This window comes from Bombina bombina, chromosome 4, assembly GCF_027579735.1.
Source record: "Bombina bombina isolate aBomBom1 chromosome 4, aBomBom1.pri, whole genome shotgun sequence".
NCBI classification, from domain to species: domain Eukaryota; kingdom Metazoa; phylum Chordata; class Amphibia; order Anura; family Bombinatoridae; genus Bombina; species Bombina bombina.
Window position 1 is genome coordinate 187,653,775 of NC_069502.1, and position 20,989 is coordinate 187,674,763.

At 38.0% G+C, this 20,989-nt stretch overlaps 1 protein-coding gene across 2 annotated transcripts in view; it reads right to left on the bottom strand.

Moving 5' to 3' along the window:
- TRAPPC12 (trafficking protein particle complex subunit 12) overlaps positions 1-20,989 on the bottom strand; it is a 496,716-nt gene that overhangs the window by 81,114 nt on the left and 394,613 nt on the right. For both annotated transcript variants that reach the window (XM_053709729.1, XM_053709728.1), the window contains one exon: positions 3,540-3,638. In XM_053709729.1, coding sequence (XP_053565704.1) covers positions 3,540-3,638 — 99 coding nt within the window. The remainder of the gene's footprint in view (positions 1-3,539; positions 3,639-20,989) is intronic.

Sequence of the window (20,989 nt, forward strand, 5' to 3'; positions counted from 1 at the left end):
GTGTTTATATTCCCAAATATGAAACTGACAGTCTGCAGAAGGAAATACATGAACCTGACTCATGGCAAATATAAGTACAATACATATATTTAAAACTTTATATAATTTGCATAACGTGCCAAACCATAGCTGAGAGTGTCTTAAGTAAATGAAAACATACTTACCAAAAGACACCCATCCACATATAGCAGATAGCCAAACCAGTACTAAAACAGTTCTCTAGTAGAGGTAATGGTAAATTTGAGAGTATATCGTCGATCTGAAAAGGGAGGTAGGAGATGAATCTCTACGACCGATAACAGAGAACCCATGAAAAAGACCCCCGTTAGGGAAATCATCGTATTCAATAGGTGATACTCCCTTCACGTCCCTCTGACATTCGCTGTACTCTGAGAGGAATCGGGCTTCAACAATGCTGAGAAGCGCATATCAACGTAGAAATCTTAGCACAAACTTACTTCACCACCTCCATAGAAGGCAAAGTTTGTAAGTTTGGGAAACTTTGCCCCTCCTGGTAGGATTGTATATCCCATATGTCACTAGCTCATGGACTCTTGCCAATTACATGAAAGAAATAAGGGTAACACACGATTAATTCTATATCCAGGCCTTTCTGTGAATTTGTGTATGATTCCCCAACCTACATTTACGTACGTTAATTCTATAAAGTGCAAATCTCTTGATTATAGCAGCTACGGATTGAGTATCACACTATTATTTCCAAAGTCATTAGTTCTGGATATATTGTTGTGCTCGCTCTAATATAGGGCTTTAATAGGTCCTCAATGGGATTTAAATTCCATGCTTTATTATAATAGATAGCAACATGTAAAGCAGGTGCGTGACCTTTTGAAATAATAATAGCCACTATGTTTGTGTGATCCACACCTCTTTATTTATATATTAAAAAATATTGTAAGGTACAATGCTGATACTGGATTATATATAATTGTTGATAAGTCTATTACAACTATATTCCTTGCTCTCTTATAGTGATAAGCAAGATGTAAAACTTACATCTAGCTGTTCACTTGTAATCAAGATTATACCTTGCTGATAATGCGTTTATTGTATCGTCTTTATAATGATAAGTAACAAGTGAATTTTAGGTGTAATTGTTGCCAACAATGGCTACTATCGTATCAATGTGGTCAGGATCAGCTGTTGCCTTAAATGTGCATTAGTGAACGTTTAAATCAGTTGCCACATATTAGATTTTAGATTTTAAATCCATAAGTGAGGTGGATCTTAAAGTAAACAAGCAGTGTAATTTGTATTAATTACCTATAGTTAGTGCAACAATGCTGTTGAAAATTCTACTATATATATGTTCATAATATCCATCTTTCAGTTATATTATACATTGTGAGTATATTGATGTTTCTTAGACTCTAGTCTTTGCTATGCTGTCGCTTAGGCTTTAGGGTTGGTTCAATGCTGTCTCTTACATATGAATTACTGAGTAATTTTTTATATATTTGTTATTGCTAGTGTTCAATAAAGGAATCTAGCAGCTAATGCTCTAAACACTATACATTGATCTGTGACTCAGGCTAAGTCTGGCACAACCCAGACTATACAACAAGTTAGCTAAATCAAGGCAAAAATTATTTTTAAAATTGCTAAGTGAAATCACAAACGGGCCAGTGTCTGGCAAGTTAAAAATAGAGCGCCCAAACGCTCACAATAGTCCCCTGATGCGTTTCGCCCCTCCGGGCTTTATCATCGGGCTTGGGGGATATAAACCTTTCATACCGGAAGTCCCGCCCTATCTCGTCTGTGATAGGTTGGAAATGCATATCACTGGTTGATTAACAACTTCTATTTTGGGTGAATGCTCCGTTGTAAAGAGTATTTTCTAGTTACATTCTAATACTACCGCTATCCATTGCGATACATATTTCATCACAAATAGAATACCAACTTTCAAGTTAAATTGTTACTATTCATCTTAGAGTATGATGATCTGGCCTGTTACGGAAAGTTTAAAAACCTATTATGTGTATATACCATACTTTGGCAACTGAGCTCTAGTATGATTAATATATGTTGTTAAACTTACTAAATGTAAAATTAGCGATCATACATATAGAGTCGCATGGTGACCTTAAGTTAGACTGTTACCAGTGTAAAGGTGATTGCACATTACTTAATAAATCCTAGACACCAAAGACTTTCACACACCTATGGAATGTACCTTTCAACCCACACGAGACAGGCTTAAAATGTCTCCAACACGATATTAACTCTCACAACATGAATATTACACATAGTCAGTTATGTGCTTGAAATGCAAAAAGAGATTGCAAAAGACAAAAAAGATTGCCCCACTCTATAACTCTGTATGTAAGAGAAAAATAAACTATCAATTTGGCACATGCATACTCGATCATTTTATTAATAATATTTGCCAACAAAAACTGGAGTCCAGACTGACTTCTGCAAACACACAAACACACACTGTTAAAAGTAGCTTAAACTCAGTACCAGTTATATACAATGTATTTAAACGGTGTTAAATAAATATCACTCTTATGAGATTGTTATTCATTAAATGAAATATCAATTAAAATGCAAATGCAGGTGAAGGAAGTAACAAAATAAATCTTGTCAGTTGTATTTGTAGAAACCAATATATTTAATTCAATACCAAAAGTTGAATAGTCACTCAACTAAAATCCTGTGAGTCAGTTTCTATGAAGAAACTGGAAAGTTATTTAAAATTGTATGGTCCCTCTGAATAATGAAAGAAAAAAGAATGGTTTTCATGTCCCTTTAAATCCTGGACTGTATGTGTACAACAGATAATACTACAGTTTAGGAGGTAGTTTCAACAAATTCCACAATAAAGTTAAAGCAGCTATTTGTAAACAATTTAATACACTCTAGCAGGAAAAGTTGATCACTGGGAATACTTTAAAGGAGAGAAACTTTTTAAAGTACAATGTCCCTTTAAGATTGTTGAGCTTCTTTTGGTATATCGTTACTAAAATGTACAGCTGTGGGCAAAGTATGCATACCGAGTGAAACTATCACAAAGAACATATACAGTGCAGGGCTTTCAATGCACTTTAAATCAGTGTATTTGCTTCTTCATAGAAAATTACAATTTGTAAGACACTTCATATAAATGTAGTTTTCAGTATAATTGACATTACAGCTTAGGAATTACTGTTGTTTCACACAGTAAATTCACAATAGTGGTGCTTTTCTGACAACTGGTTCTCTCGGGTAATTACAAATCCCCTTTTCTGTTTTTTCTCTTGGGGCAGCACAAAAATATATTAGTCTCCTTTGGAACCTTGATTTTTTTGCAAACTAAACTTGTACAGAACTTGGCAACACATCAATTTGTAGGCATACTTCAGTATCTACTAATCATCACCTAATAATCCTAATGCCCATCTTAGAGGGTTGAGACCAGAACAAATTAGTTCCCTTGTGGGGTTTTTTCATCTTCAATATTTCACTTTCTTTAACGACCACATAACTAATTGAAGAAAACTTATTAGTTCAGTTGCTGTCTGCTGTGCAATTACCTGAAGAAAAATTCTTCCAATGCCACTCAGCAATTGCGGCTCTTGCTCGGGGTAATACTTTATAACTGTGTGATACGTATCTACTGCTAGAACGTAGTCCTGAAAAAGGGAAAAAAGAAAGCAATTTATTACGAGCTTGTGTTAACAACATTCTGTTATCCAATGCAAGGTACAGAGGTCTTACTGACACAGAAGGTATTAAACATTTTTTAGCACTAAAGGGGTTTAGGGAATAGATCTGTTAAAAAAAACATACAAAATGCTACAAAATCACCCAGAATACATAAATTATTTTGCAGGTTTTACTTTATATTGCAGAATGTAGTATATTACACTGCTACTTTTCGATTTATGCTTAGAATTCAAAAGTTAAAAAAGAATGTGAAAACCATAATAAATACTTATTTTGATAATAATTATTACTTTATCTTAGAAATGTATTTATATGTTATAGTAGCTACCTATGTTTTAAAGACCATTGGATAGACAAGGGGATTACTAGCATTCCCTCACTTTGAAAGCAGGAATAGTTTTTCCATACACTTTAAAGGACAGGAAACTCAAACAATGTTTAATTATACATGTGATATATTTTGCCTGTAGTGTTGCACTCCCTCTTGAAGGCTGGAGTGAATTCTTTGGAATGCAGAACCGTGACACTTATGTGCTGCACAATAATTGGTTCATTTGTACAGGAGATCATTTGTATATGCCCTAATTACAAAGGAAGTAAAATAAAAATAAAACACACAAGAAGCTTTTGAGGGGGGTGTCCTGAGACTACAAAACAGCTTTCTAACAAAAGATTTTAGATCCTATAAAAACATTTAGCCCAAGAAAAACACAATTTATGTAATAACTGAAAAATTAATTTCTTTCATGGTGGCAAGAGTCCACAAGCTGTTAAGTTTGTGATATACATTCCTACCCAGAGGAGGCCAAGTTTCCCAAACCTCAAAAGCCTATAAATACCCCACCGACCTCTCACATACCTCAGTTTAACCTATAGCCATGTGGTGAGGTGTTTAAGGAGTAAAAGCCAAAAAAGAGGAGCAAGAAAAACAAAATTTATGCTTACCTGATACATTTATTTATTTCCGGATATGGTGAGTCCACAACGTCATCAATTACTGTTGCGAATATCACTCCTGACCAGCAGGAGTAGACAAAGAGCACCACAGCAAAGCTGTTTAGTATCACTTCCCACAAACCCCAGTCATTTGACTGAAGGGAAATGGAAAAAGGAATAATACAAAGATGTAAAGGTGCCTGATGTTTAGTCAAAATAACTGTCTTAAAACAACGGGTGGGGTCGTGGACTCACCATATCCGGAAATAAATAAATTTATCAGGTAAGCATACAATTTGTTTTCTTTCCTAAAATATGGTGAGTCCACGACGTAATCAATTACTGTTGGGAACCAATACCCAAGCTAGAGGACACAGATGACTAGGGAGGGACAAGACAGGTAGACCTAAACCAAAAAGCACCCCCCTCTTGAAGAACATTACTCCCAAAAGAAACCTCAGACGAGGCAAAATAAATCAAATTTCAAAAATTTGTAAAAAATATGCAGAGAAGACAAGTTGCAGTCTTGCAATCTGTTCCACAGAAGCTGCATTGTTGAAGGCCCAAAAAGAGAAAACAGCTCTCGTAGAATGAGCTGTAATTCTCTCAGGAGGCTGTTGACCAGCAGTCTCATAAGCAAAATTAATTATACCTCTCAACCATAAAGAAGAAAAGTATCAAAAGCTTTCTGACCCTACGTCTCCTGAGAAACACACAAACAGGGCAGAGGACTGGCGAAAATCCTTAGTCGTCTGTATGAAGAATTTCAGACCACGCACAACATCAAGATTGTGCAACAAACGTTCCTTATGAAGAATGATAAGGACATAGAGAAGGAACAGCAAGTTCCTATCTGAAACTACTTAAGGAAGAAAAACCAACTTTGAACAAAGAACCACCTTATCAGCAAGAAAAATAAGATAAGGCACACTGCAAGCCGAGAGTTCCAAAACTCTCAGAGCAGAAAAGATAACAAAAACAAACAAAGTCTTCCAAGATAACTTAATATCTATGGAATGCAAAGGCTCAACAGAGCCGGCTGCAAAACCCTAAAAACAAGGATAAGACTCCAAAGAGGAGCAACAGGCTTAAACACAAGCCTGATTATGACTAGGGCCTGACAAAAAAATAGAACATCTGGCACATCCGCCAGACGTTTGTGAAACAAATCCTTCTCCAGACCTTCCTGGATAAAGGACAAAATCCTAGGAATCCTGACCTGACTCCAAGAGGGGCCCTTGGAATCACACCAATAAAGGTATATACACTATACCCTACGGAAAGTCTTTCTAGAACAGGTTTTTGAACCTGAATCAGGGTCACAATGACCGACTCAGAAAAACCACGCTTAGATAGGACTAAGCGTTCAATCTCTAAGCAATCAGCTTCAGAAAAACTAGATCCGGAAGAAGGAATGGACCCTGTGTTAAAAGTTCCTACCACAGAGACAACCTCCAAGGTGGAAGAGATGACATTTTCACTAGGTCTGTATACCAGGTCCTGCAAAGTCAAGCAGGAGCTATTAGAATAACCAATGCTCTCTCCTGTTGGATACGAGCAATGACTCGTGGAAGGAGTGCAAACAGAGGAAACAGGAATGCTAGACCAAAATCCCAAGGAACCGTCAGAGCAACTATCAGGGAGGCCTGCGTATCTCTTGACCTTGAGCCAAACCTTAGAAGCTCTGCGTTCTGCCGAGACGTTGTCAGATCCAACTCCAGCCCCCCCCCCCATTAGAAGGTTAACCTGGAAAACACCTCCGGATGGAGAACCCACTTCCTGGGATGAAAATTCTGTCTGCTGAGGAAGTCCTCTCCCCAGATGTCAACTCCTAGAATGTGGATGACAGATAGAGGGCCATTGTGAGCTACTGCCCACTGTACAAAACCGAGCCACCTCCTTCATAACTAATGAACACCCGAGTTCCTCCCCACTGATGTGATATTGTCCGACTGGAACCTGAAACCCGGCTAAGGACAACTGAGGACAAGCCCTCAGAGCATTGAAAATTGCTCTCCACTCCAAGATGTCAATGTGGAGAACAGACTCCTCTAGAGTCCAAAGTCCTTGCACCCTTAAAGAGTTACAGACTGCTCCCCAGCCCAGCAGGCTTGCTTCCGTGGGCACAATCACCCAGGAATGTCTCCGGAAACATGTGCCCTGAGGAAGATACTACTGAGAACATCACCACGGAAAAGAGACTCTTAAAAAAGAACTAGATCTATCCCCTGATAGAAATTTGAATGGTCACCTCTCTATTGACTGAGCATGCATAACTGCAGAGCTCTCAAAGAGAATCAAGAAAAGGGATGATCTCATGGAACCATCAGACCAATTACCTCCATACATTGAGCCATTGAAAAGAGAAGGGAAAATCAGCAGCAGCTGGATTCAAACTCCCAACCCTCTGGTTACAACATGGCTAAGCTATCTACTGGACCACTAGAGCTAGATGTGGGCCAAACAGTAGACTGTAGAGAAAGGTAAGAGGAAGAATTAGAAATTCTCATAGATAGAAGTCCATTAAGGACCCTAAAACATTCACCCTTGTAGTTGGAATAAGGGAACTCTTCTCCCAGATTCACTTCCCATATATGGGAACGTAGAATAGACAAGATCTCTTGAAAGAGAGATTTGGTCAAAGGAAGGATGACACCTGAGCCATATATTGTCCAGCAGGAAACCTTTGTAATACCCCAAGACTGGAAAGAGTCTTTCTAGGATGACAAATCTCAGAAACTTGAGAAGATCCCGAATAATGGGAACAAAAAGATACACATCCTTCAGGTCTATGTTCGTCATGAACAGACCCTCTTGAATCAAAGGAGAATTGATACTACTTTGAAGGAATGTACTCTGAGAAACCTGAGTAAATACCTAGATCCTGTTCCCTGACTGGAACTGGAACTATCACTCCCAGAGAGGAAGGTCTTGAACTCTGTTCAAGAAGTATCTCAACATTTGTGCTTGTCTCATGCTCTATAGAGACGTCAAAACGTAAATTTGGTCGCCTGCAAATCATGACATAGGCGAGGCTATTTGTAATCCATCAGTGAAAGGGCACTTGCTGTGAGGAACACCTAGCCACAGCTGGGTTCTAACTCTAAACCTTCAGCTTTGAAGGCAGCAAAGTTTACCACTAAGCCATCTATTCCACTTGACAAGTGGTAGAAAAGACCCCTTTTCCACCCATAATGTCAGAAGTTAATTCTGCCAGACCGGGTCCAAACAAGGTTTCACCCTTGAAAGTAAGTGCCAGAAGCTTGGACTTGGAGGAAACATTAAATATAATCCAAATATGGACCCGGTTGATACATGTCTTGGTCAAATTGAATATTGAACCTGCATCTGCAGTATTAAATGGCCTAGGCTGTGCCACTAAACCACAGGTAGGCTACTCAGCTGACAACGCTCCGCAGGCTAGCACAATAAGTCTAAATAGACAAGGCATCACTCTAGATGATCAATTAATCTCCAGCTACTTATCCATGGATCCACAAAGAAGCAGCTATCCTCCATAGGGATTGAAGTTATCTGAACCATAGTAGAAATGCACCCTTCTACTTAAGGCATTGTGCATTTTACTGGAGTCGGTGACAGACAAATCCTATAAAGGACGGGAGACAGGGTGACAAGGTATCCCTAGCTTCTCCTATTCCTGTGAAAATGTCCATAGCACGTCTAGAAACACTTCCTCAAAGGAAGAAAAATCATGGTAATAAGTTTACTAAACTTCCAAAGGTTGACAACGACAGGGTTATCGATGTCGTCCAAGTAGCCAAAACCTCCTTTAACAATACATCAGGTGTTCAAGCATACATCTGAAGGAGGTGACTTCAGCATCAGATGAAGGAATTATACTGTCCAAATCTGAGATTTCACCCTCAGAAACTAATGGTGAATCCTCCTCACCAGACTTAAGCAAGAGAGCGACCTGTGTAGCAGAATGTGGATCAGAAACCTTACTATCTAAAATTTAAAATGTCCTCTTATGCGTTTTCCCTGTATGAAAGGGAAAAAACAGATAAGGCAAGGATACCTGAGCTGCAAAATCTGTAGGAAAATACACTCCTCCAGGAGATTGAGAGGAACCACAGGGCACTGTATGTGACGCCATAGAGGCTTGGGATGTTTCAGGAGAAAGCTGTGGCATTGCTTAAACAGCATCATCCTGGGAGACATGAGGCTCAGAGTGCAACATCTCTATTACAGAAATGCACAGACAGTAGTTAAACTGACTAAATATTGTGAAAAACATGAGGCTCAAACACAAGGAATGTTTTTATCTTTGAAAGATTTATTCTAAATCAGAAGTACATAAAAGTTTGTACAAAACAATTTGGTCCTTCTCTAGCCTGGATTGGCATCCCAGGAAGAAATAACTATTTTTGAAAGATATATATTGAATAAAAAGGGACATAAATGTTTATACCAAAACAATTCGGTCCACAAGTCTTGCGTTTCCCCTAGTCCAATACATGAACATATGCCTCATACAGATGTAAATACCCAGTAAATACAACCCTAACTTGAGGGATTAAAAAGGAACATAGACATAAAATAAAATGTTTCCACCCGGAAAACGTTATAATCTGCAACATACTTTGAGAATTTTTTTTTATTTGAAACTCCGCTTCTCTGAGAACGTAGAGACCGGCAGAACAAGGACACCGCATTGTTCTCGGCCGGAGAACGAGGCGGGGTCTATCTGGAATTAACAAGGCGCCACTCCGCTGTTCAAACAAGGAGGCAGGACATACCATGGGCAAGAGAAATGACGCGCGAAAAACTATTAACATCGTGTTTCATTCTGCCAACCAAAGTAGTTGTACCATTCAGAGTCCTGCTGCACGAACTTGCAGGGCTAGACAGAAATAACACCGCTCCGCTTTCTACAAGCGCTGAGTGAACTCCTGCCCCATAAGAGAAGCGCCGTAAAAGATTGCGCTCTCCAACAAACTTCACCATTAATAAATTATGCAGACCTAGAGGGGCTGAATAAAGAGATTAAAATTACACCCTAAACGGGTGCAAACCGGATCAAATACACTCAAGTGAGCTATTTTTATTTTATATTTATTTTATAGACCTTTGAGTAAGCATTATAGTAGAAAACACCAAAGGCAGATTAAGAAACTAGGGTAAAATTAACCCCTAATGAACTTCCAAATAATCAGGTATACAAATATACTCTGAGCCCACAATATGAAGTTAACTCCTTCCTTGCCAAGGAGGTGGTTAACTCCTTAGTCTCCAAAACCACATAACATATTGGTGCCTGCTACCTGCCATAAACATCCTTCCCTTTAGTGCTAGCCTCCTATCCCCAGGAGACAAAAACATAATTTATGTAAGAACTTACCTGATAAATTCATTTCTTTCATATTGGCAAGAGTCCATGAGTTAGTGACATATGGGATATACAATCCTACCAGGAGGGGCAAAGTTTCCCAAACCTCAAAATGCCTATAAATACACCCCTCACCACACCCACAATTCAGTTTAATGAATAGCCAAGCAGTGGGGTGATAAAGAAAGGAGTAGAAAGCATCAACAAAGGAAATTTGGAAATAATTGTGCTTTATACAAAAAATCATAACCACCATAAAAAGGGTGGGCCTCATGGACTCTTGCCAATATGAAAGAAATGAATTTATCAGGTAAGTTCTTACATAAATTATGTTTTCTTTCATGTAATTGGCAAGAGTCCATGAGCTAGTGACATATGGGATATCAATACCCAAGATGTGGATCTCGACTCAAGAGTCACTAGAGAGGGAGGGAATAAAAATAAAAACAGCCATATTCCGCTGAAAAAAATTAATCCACAACCCAACAAAATAAATTTATTTTAATTTTTGAAAGAAAAAAACTTAAATCAAAAGCAGAAGAATCAAACTGAAACAGCTGCCTGAAGAACTTTTCTACCAAAAACTGCTTCCGAAGAAGCAAATACATCAAAACGGTAGAATTTAGTAAATGTATGCAAAGAGGACCAAGGTGCCGCTTTGCAAATCTGATCAACTGAAGCTTCATTCTTAAAAGCCCACGAAGTGGAGACTGATCTAGTAGAATGAGCTGTAATTCTCTGAGGCGGGGCCTGACCCGACTCCAAATAAGTTTGATGAATCAAAAGTTTCAACCAAGAAGCCAAGGAAATAGCAGAAGCCTTCTGAACTTTCCTAGGACCAGAAAATAAAACAAATAGACTGGAAGCCTTCCTGAAATCTTTAGTAGCTTCCACATAATATTTCAAAGCTCTTACCACATCCAAAGAATGTAAGGATCTTTCCAAAGAATTCTTAGGATTAGGACACAAGGAAGGGACAACAATTTCTCTACTAATGTTGTTAGAATTCACAACCTTAGGTAAAAATTGAAAAGAAGTCCGCAAAACTGCCTTATCCTGATGAAAAATCAGAAAAGGAGACTCACAAGAAAGAGCAGATAACTCAGGAACTCTTCTAGCAGAAGAGATGGCCAAAAGGAACAACACTTTCCAAGAAAGTAGTTTAATGTCCAAAGAATGCATAGGTTCAAATGGAGGAGCCTGTAAAGCCTTCAGAACCAAATTAAGACTCCAAGGAGGAGAAATTGATTTAATAACAGGCTTAATACGAACTAAAGCCTGTACAAAACAGTGTATATATCAGGAAGTATAGCAATCTTTCTATGAAATAAAACAGAAAGAGCGGAGATTTCTCCTTTCAAGGAACTTGCAGACAAACCCTTATCCAAACCATCCTGAAGAAACTGTAAAATTCTAGGAATTCTAAAAGAATGCCAGGAGAATTTATGAGAACAACACCATGAAATATAAGTCTTCCAAACTCTATAATAAATCTTTCTAGAGACAGATTTACGAGCTTGTAACATAGTATTAATCACTGAGTCAGAGAAACCTCTATGACTTAGTACTAAGCGTTCAATTTCCATACCTTCAAATTTAATGATTTGAGATCCTGATGGAAAAATGGACCTTGAGATTGTAGGTCTGGCCGTAACGGAAGTGACCAAGGCGGGCAACTGCAAATCCGAACCAGATCCGCATACAAGGCGGGCAACTGGACATTGTCCCATGATGATTTTGGAGATCACTCTTGGAAGGAGAACTAGAGGCGGGAAAATGTAAGCAGGATGATAACACCAAGGAAGTGTCAGTGCATCCACTGCTTCCGCCTGAACATCCCTGGACAGGTATCTGGGAAGTTTCTTGTTTAGATGAGAGGCCATGAGATCTATCTCTGGAAGACCCCACATCTGAACAATCTGAGAAAACACATCTGGATGGAGAGACCACTCCTCTGGATGTAAAGTCTGGCGGCTGAGATAATCCGCCTCCCAATTGTCTACACCTGGGATATGTACCACAGAGATTAGAAAGGAGCTGGATTCCGCCCAAGTAAGTATCCGAGATACTTCTTTCATAGCTTGGGGAATGCGAGTCCCACCCTGATGATTGACATATGCCACTGTTGTGATACTAGCGCTGTGGAATCTGTTGGCGCTCTACAAATAACCGATAATAATAATATTGTCTGTCTGAAAACAAATGAACGGTTCTCTCTTTAACAGAGGCCAAAACTGAAGAGCTCTGAGAATTGCACAGAGTTCTAAAATATTTATTGGTAATCTCGCCTCTTGAGATTTCCAAACCCCTTGTGCTGTCAGAGATCCCCAAACAGCTCCCCAACCTGAAAGACTTGCATCTGTTGTGATCACAGTCCAGGTTGGCCGAACAAAAGAAGCCCCTTGAACTAAACAATGGTGATTTATCCACCATGTCAGAGAGTGTCGTACATTGGGATTTAAGGATATTAATTGTGATATCTTTGTATAATCCCTGCACCATTGATTCAGCATACAAAGCTGTAGAGGTCTCATGTGAAAACGAGCAAAGGGGATTGTGTCCGATGCTGCAGTCATGAGACCTAAAACTTCCATGCACATAGCCACTGAAGGGAATGACTAAAACTGAAGGTGCCGGCATGCTGCAACCAATTTTAAACGTCTCTTGTCTGTTAGAGACAGAGTCATGGACACTGAATCTATCTGGAAGCCTAAAAAGGTGACCCTTGTCTGAGGAATCAAGAAACTTTTTGGTAAATTGATCCACCAACCATGTTTCCGAAGAAACAACACTAGTTGATTCGTGTGAGATTCTGCAGTACGTAAAGACTGAGCTAGTACCAAGATATCGTCCAAATAAGGAAACACCGCAATACCCTGTTCTCTGATTACAGATAGTAGGGCACCCAGAACGTTTGAAAAGATTCTTGGAGCTGTTGCTAGGCCAAATGGAAGAGCAACAAATTGGTAATGCTTGTCTAGAAAAGAGAATCTCAGAAACTGATAGTGTTCTGGATGAATCGGAATATGAAGGTATGCATCCTGCAAGTCTATTGTGGACATATAATGTTGTTGCTGAACAAAAGGCAGAATAGTCCTTATAGTCACCATCTTGAAAGTTGGTACTCTTACATAACGATTCAAAATTTTCAGATCCAGAACTGGTCTGAATAAATTTTCTTTCTTTGGTACAATGAATAGGTTTGAATAAAACCCCAAACCTTGTTCCTGAGGAGGAACTGGCATGATTACCCCTGAAGACTCCAGGTCTGAAACACACTTCAGAAAAGCCTGAGCTTTTACTGGATTTACAGGGATACGTGAGAGAAAAAATCTTTGAATCCTATTCGATACCCTTGAGAGACAATGCTCTGCACCTTCATGCGGACTTAGGGGCTGACTTTGGTTTCCTAAATGGCTTGGATTTATTTCAATTTGAGGAAGGCTTCCAATTGGAAGCAGATTCCTTGGGAGGAGGATTGAGTTTTTGTTCCTTATTCTGACGAAAGGAATGAAAACGGTTAGAAGCCTTAGATTTACCCTTAGGTTTTTTATCCTGAGGCAGAAAAACTCCTTTTCCTCCAGTGATAGTTGAAATAATAGAATCCAACTGAGAACCAAATAAATTATTACCTTGGAAAGAAAGAGATAGTAATCTAGATTTAGATGTCATATCAGCATTCCAAGATTTAAGCCACAAAGCTCTTCTAGCTAATACAGCTAAAGACATGGATCTAACATCAATTTTGATAATATCAAAAATGGCATCACAAATAAAATGATTAGCATGTTGCAGTAAGCGAATAATGCTAGATATGTCAGAATCCAATTCTTGTTGCACTAAATTCTCCAACCAGAAAGTTGATGCAGCCGCAACATCAGCCAAAGAAATAGCAGGTCTTAGAAGATGACCTGAATATAAATAGGCCTTCCTTAGATAAGATTCAAGCTTTCTATCTAAAGGATCCTTAAAGGGCCACTGTAAGTAAATATTTTCTATGCCTGTTACTAACTAACTACCCCAAATACGCTTTTTATCAATAGCATTTCATTAACATATCTCAACCGTATATCAGAGTAACTGAAAATGAAAAAGTAACTGAAATGTGTGCACACTATTCTTGAGTGTAGTCAAACTTCAAAATATTGTAAAAGTAGTAACACAAACACACTTTCTTATGGAAGGTTACACTCCCACATTCTCACACAGATATACAATCTATTTCTCTCACACACAGATATACTCACTCTCCAACACACACAGGTATATAGACATACACAGATATACTCACTCTCCAACACACACAGGTAAATACAGACACTTTCACACAAACATTATTTACACACTTGTTCTCTCACAGATATACTCTCACACACACAGCTACACAAACTCTCACATGCACACACAAAATCACATAGATACACTTCCATTATTTAACTATGCATAATTAAAGATTATTTTGAAAATTTGATTTAAATAGCCCTTTAATTACAAACGCAGTAAAGAAAAATCAAAACAGCCTACACTAAAGATACATGGGGTAAACGTTTTATTTAAAGGGCCACTGTAAGTAAATATTTTCTATGCCTGTTACTAACTAACTACCCCAAATACGCTTTTTATCAATAGCATTTCATTAACATATCTCAACCGTATATCAGAAATCTTGTCTGCAAATTTAATTGTTTTCCAAACCCACTCCGTGGGCATCCTTTGCTCTGTACCAATCCGTTTACAATACCTAGGTTTCAAAATGGCGCTTTAAACACAAAGTTATTGGTTTAAGTATTTTGAACACTCAGTGCTGAAAATAGTGGGCAGGATAACGTGACATCATCGGCGAATAAAAGATATAACTTTTAGAACGTTATGAAACTTAGTTTTGGAGAAAATATAGGTCAGTAGGTTTTAATTAATGTTTATTAACTTTAATATGTTAGTTGTTTAGGTTAAAAATTATAACAGAAAGTAATCCTTTAAAGTAAGTACTATCTTCCATAGGAATAGTGGTACGTTTAGCAAGAGTAGAAATAGCCCCATCAACTTTGGGGATTTTTTCCCAAAACTCTATAGATTTTGCTGGTACAGGATACAATTTTTTAAACCTTGAAGAAGGAATAAAAGAACTACCTGGCTTATTCCATTCCCTAGAAATCATATCAGAAATAGCATCAGGAATAGGAAAAACCCCTGGAGAAACCACAGGAGGTTTAAAAACAGCATTTAAACGTTTATTAGACTGAACGTCAATAGGACTGGTTACCTCAATATCCAAAGTAATTAACACTTCTTTTAATAAAGAACACATATACTCTATTTTAAATAAATAAGTAGATTTGTCAGTGTCAATGTCTGAGGAAGGATCATCTGTCTTTGATAGATCCTCATCAGCAGAGGATAAATTATTATGTTGTTGGTCATTTGAAATTTCATCAGCTAAATGAGAAGTTTTAAAAGACCTTTTACGTTTATTAGAAGGTGGAAATGCAGACAAAGCCTTCAGAATAGAATCAGAAACAAATTCTTTAAAATTTACAGGTATATCATGCACATTAGAAGTTGAAGGAACTGCAACTGGCAATGTACTATTACTGATGGATACACTATCTGCATGTAAAAGTTTATCATGACAACTATTACAAATGACATTCGGCAAAATAATTTCAACAATTTTACAACAAATGCACTTAGCTTTGGTAGAACCGATGTCAGGCAGCAATGTTCAGAAACTTTAGAGGCAGGATCAGATTGAGACATCTTGCAAAATGTAAGAGAAAAAACAACATATAAAGCAAAATGATCTATTTCCTTATATGACAGTTTCAGGAATGGGAAAAAATGCAAATAGCATAGGCCTCTGATAGAGAAAAAAGCAAGAGGAAACATCAATGGGGTATTGAAATAATGAAAAAGTTTGGCGCCAAGTATGACGCACAACGTAACAAACTTTTTTGGCGCCAAGAATAACCGGAAATGACACACTCGAGTCACTAATGACGCAACCGTGTGAAAGGTCTCGGCGTCAAGTATGACGCCGGAAATGACGAAGTTGCGTCAGACGTATTTTTCCGCGCCAAAAAAATTTCACGCCAAGAATGACGCAATAAAGTTTAGCATTTGATGCACCCGCGGGCCTAATGCCGCCCACAATTTGCAAGAAGTAGTCAATTGAAAAAAAGCTAAACCCCAGGTAAGAAAAATATTTCTTTAAAAGACTGACAGTCTGCAGAAAGAAATACATGAACCTGACTCATGGCAAATATAAGTACAATACATATATTTAGAACTGTATATAATGCATAAAGTGCCAAACCATAGCTGAGGTGTCTTAAGTAATAAAAAACATACTTACCAAAAGACACCCATCCACATATAGCAGATAGCCAAACCAGTACTGAAACAGTTATCAGTAGAGGTAATGGTAAATGGAGAGTATATTGTCGATCTGAAAAGGGAGGTAGGAGATGAATCTCTACGACCGATAACAGAGAACCTAAGAAATAGACCCCCGTTAGGGAACTCATCATATTCAATAAGTGATACTCCCTTTACGTCCCTCTGACATTCGCTGTACTCAGAGGAATCGGGCTTCAACAAAGCTGAGAAGCGCATATCAACGTAGAAATCTTAGCACAAACTTACTTCACCACCTCCATAGGAGGCAAAGTTTGTAAAACTGAATTGGGGGTGTGGTGAGGGGTGTATTTATAGGCATTTTGAGGTTTGGGAAACTTTGCCCCTCCTGGTAGGATTGTATATCCCATATGTCACTAGCTCATGGACTCTTGACAATTACATGAAAGAAAAGGCAATTACCTGCACATCTAGCTGCCCGGCAGGAGGACAGCTCACCCGGTATGAAAGAAAGCCACTCCTCACAGAGACCTGTAGAAAAAAGAAAGGGCAGAGTAAACCTACTAAGGCTTTCTATAGAAAAGCAGCAACATATTAGGAAAACGCAGTGAGGCCCACCCCACAAGTTCCTAACTGCTTAAAAGCCACCACTGCCCTACTGAAGAGACTAACGTGGAGTACGGCTAGACCCAATCATGAAAAGGAAAGATCAGAGCAAACCTACTCCGGCTTTCAAAATAATACAATCTTGATTGAAGAAAAATAAATCAGATCTTCTTCAGACACCAAAACTTCACCTCTTCCTTGCACCGAAGGCAAAGAGAATGATTGGGGTTTGTGGGAAGGGAAGTGATACTTAACAGCTTTGCTGTGGTGCTCTTTGCCTCCTCCTGCTGGCCAGGAGTGATATTCCCAACAGTAATTAATGACGTTTCTTAGGAAAGAAAGAAAGGAAAGAAAAAATATAACCCACAAATGGGTGTGGCCTCTTGGACTCTCGCCACCATGAAAAAATTAATTTATCAGGTAAGTTCTTACATAAATTATGAGAGTATGGGATATAATACCCAAGATGTAGAAGTCCACAGGTAACAAGAAAGGGAGGGATAAAAGAAAACTGCTTTTTTCGCTGAGAAATGAAATCCAAAAAATAAAGTCTTTTATGATAAAAAAAAAAAAAAAGTATAGGCACCATTATCAAACAGATAAACACATAGGTAAAACTCATGTTGTGAGCTGGGTGTTATATTCACTTAAAGTGTTTGCATAATTTTGATCCTTTCAGGAGTAGTCTTGTCTAAATACCACCCAATCAAACACCACATTGTCCAAACTACCATATACATTGTCACCAAAATAATCTTTTTTCAAAGCATTACCTATTTGAGACCGCATCCAATTTCATTAATATACTTCGCACCACCGCTAACATTGGTCTTTTTCCAAGATCGATTGGCTTCTATAAATTTTATAACATATATTTTTGTTTTTATTCTTTTTAATGTAACATGGATCCATGAATTGATGCTGTTCTAAACCCAAGTGTAAATGAGAGGTACATTGTAAAACAAGGTATTTTCTTATGAATAGCTTAGAAAGCAAACACATAAAAGCATTGATGCAATTTGCACATTATGTGCTGAAAAGCTGCAATAAAACAAATACACCCCTAGATGGCAACAAACTGCAAGAATTCAGTAAACATATGTCGTTTATAATTTAACAAAAGGCTACATGGTCATTGGCCTAAATGTACTAGCCAAGATGTATTTGCAAATAATTTCAACTAAGCATTCTATGATTTGTGCTACAATGTTTTGTGGAATGCAAACACAAGGAAACCCAAACAAAAGAAAAACCTCATAAATAAATTAGGGTACAGAGTTACCTAATGTCCTAGCAAAGTAATATATAATTAGAGTGTGTACAGCTAACATTTCTGTCATTGTGCTGGGAGTTGCCAATAGAGCCTGCTAGCCTCAGTGCTTCATTCTAGAAGTTGGTAACAGATGACAGGAATCAGAACGAAAGACTTCCAACTGGGCTGAGACATAACATTTTTTTTTTTTATTGACAGCACCCCCACCCCTGGACTTTATTGATTATAGTCCAGGAATGCACACCAAACAGCCTCTGGCCACAATGTAGCTTCCAGTGTTTTTGTTACCTTCATTGTGTCATTACTTTTTCAAAGGAGAAAAAACATAAAGCTGTGTGTATGCACAAAGCATGGAGGAATCTGGAAAAACTACTGGAAATAAATACAATGGCACACATAATATAACAAAATACAGATATCTAATATATAAAAAAACATAATTTATGTAAGAACGTACCTGATAAATTAATTTCTGTCATGGTGGCGAGAGTCCACGATTTGTTACATATGGGATATACATTCCTACCAGTTAGAGGCAAAGTTTCCCAAACCCCAAAGACTATAAATACCCCACCCACCTTACTCATGAAAGAAATTAATTTATCAGGTAAGTTCTTACATAATATATGTTTTCTTTCATATAGGTGGCGAGAGTCCACGATTTGTTACATATGGGATATAATACCAAAGATTTGGAAGACCACAAGTAACAAAATAAAAGGGGAGGGATAAAATATAAACAGCTTTTTTCGCTGAAAATAATATCAAAATTAAAGTATTTTAATAACTAAAAAAACAATGAATTTCCATAGGCAACTGAATCAACGAGTGATCAGTGCCTGAAGAACCTTTCTACCAAAAACTGCTTCTGAAGAGGCAAAAACATAAAAATGGTAAAATTAGGTAAAAGTATGCAATGAAGACCAAGTGACTGCTTTGCGGATTTGATCAACTGAAGCCTAAGATGTGGCAACTGATCTTGTAGAATGAGCAGTTATTCTCTGAGGCGGAGACTGACCCGCTTCCAAATAATCTTTGTGAATAATAAGTTTTAACCAGGAGGCTAAAGAAATTGCTTTCTGATGTTTCTGTGAATTAGTAAAAATGACAAACAAACTAGAAGTCTTTCTAAAAACCTTTAGTGGCAGCAACATAATATTTCAAAGCTCTGACAACATCCAAAAAATGTAAAGATCCTTCTGCATAATTTTTAGGATTAGGACACAAGGAGGGAACAACAATTTCCCTGTTAATGTTGTTATAATTAACAACCTTTGGCAAACATGTTAAAGTAGTCCGTAAAGCTGCTTTGTCTTGATGAAAAATCAAGTAAGGAGTTTCACAAGAAAGGGTGGATAATTCTGAAACTCTTCTAGCAGAAGAGATAGCTAAAAGAAACAGAACTTTCCAAGAAAGTAGTTTAATATCTAAAGAATGCATAGGCTCAAAAGCAGGAGCCTGTAAAGACTAACACTAGATTGAGACTCCATTAAGGAGAAATAGATTTAATGACAGGTTTTATTCTAGACAATGCCTGAACAAAACAATGAATGTCTGGAAGATGGGCAATCTTTTGGTGAAACTTAACAGAAAGAACAGAAATCTGTCCTTTCAAAGTACTGGCAGACAAGTCCTTATCTAAACCATCTTGAAGAAACTGAAGAATTCTAAAAGAATGCCAAGAAAAACTATGTGTGGAACACCAGGAAATATAGGTTTTCCAAACCATATAATAAATTTCCCTGGAAATAGGTCTTGTTGCTTGAATTAAAGTATTAATTACAGAGTCTGAAAAACCTCTGTGACTGAGAACTAGGCGTTCAATCTCCACGCCATTAAGTTCAGCTATCAGAAGTACAGATGATAGTTCCATCTTGATTTTTGAAATCACTCTGGGTAGTAGAACTAGAGGAGGAAATATAGAAGCATATTGGAATGACCAAGGGACTGCTAGAGCATCCGTCATTTCTGCCTGAGGATCCCTTGACTTTGCAAGGTATCTGGAAAGTTTCTTGTTCAGACGAGAGGCCATGAGATCTATTTGTGGAAGACCCCAGAACTGAACAATTTGTAAGAATACATCCTGATGAAAAGACCATTCCCCCGGGTGAAGTAACTGACGGCTCAGATAATCTGCCTCCCAGTTGTCCACACCTGGGATGTGAATCACAGTGATGAGACAGGAATTGTCTTCTGCCCAAGAAAGTATCCGGGATACTTCTTTCATTGCTAGGTTACTTCGATTTCCCCCTTGATGATTGACATATGCCACTGTTGTGACACTGTTTGAAAAAGAAGGTAAGGTTCGTTCTTCAAAAGAGGCCAAGTTAAAAGAGCTTTGAAAAGAGCACAGAGTTCTGAGATATTGATTGGAATCTTTGTTTCCTGAATATTCCAAACTCCCTGTGCAGAAAAACGAGTGTTGGGATCCAAGAATATTAGTTGTGATATTAGAGTATAAACCTTGCATCATTGGCGCAGCATGCAACGTTGAAGAGGTCTCATATGTAAACGAGCAAAGGGGATTGCGTATGATGCTGCATTCATGGACATAGCCACTAAAGGGTATGATAGAGTTTCCTCTCTTTTCTGTTAGAGAAAGAGTCATGGACACTGAGTCTATTTGGAATCCCAAATAAGTGACCTTTGTCTGAGGAATCAAGAAACTCTTTAGAAAATTGATCCTCAAACCATGATTTTGAAGAAACAATAGTTGAGTTGTGTGAGATTCTGCTAAATGAAAAGATTGAGCTAGAACCAAGATATCATCCAAATAAGGATACACCACAATACCCTGT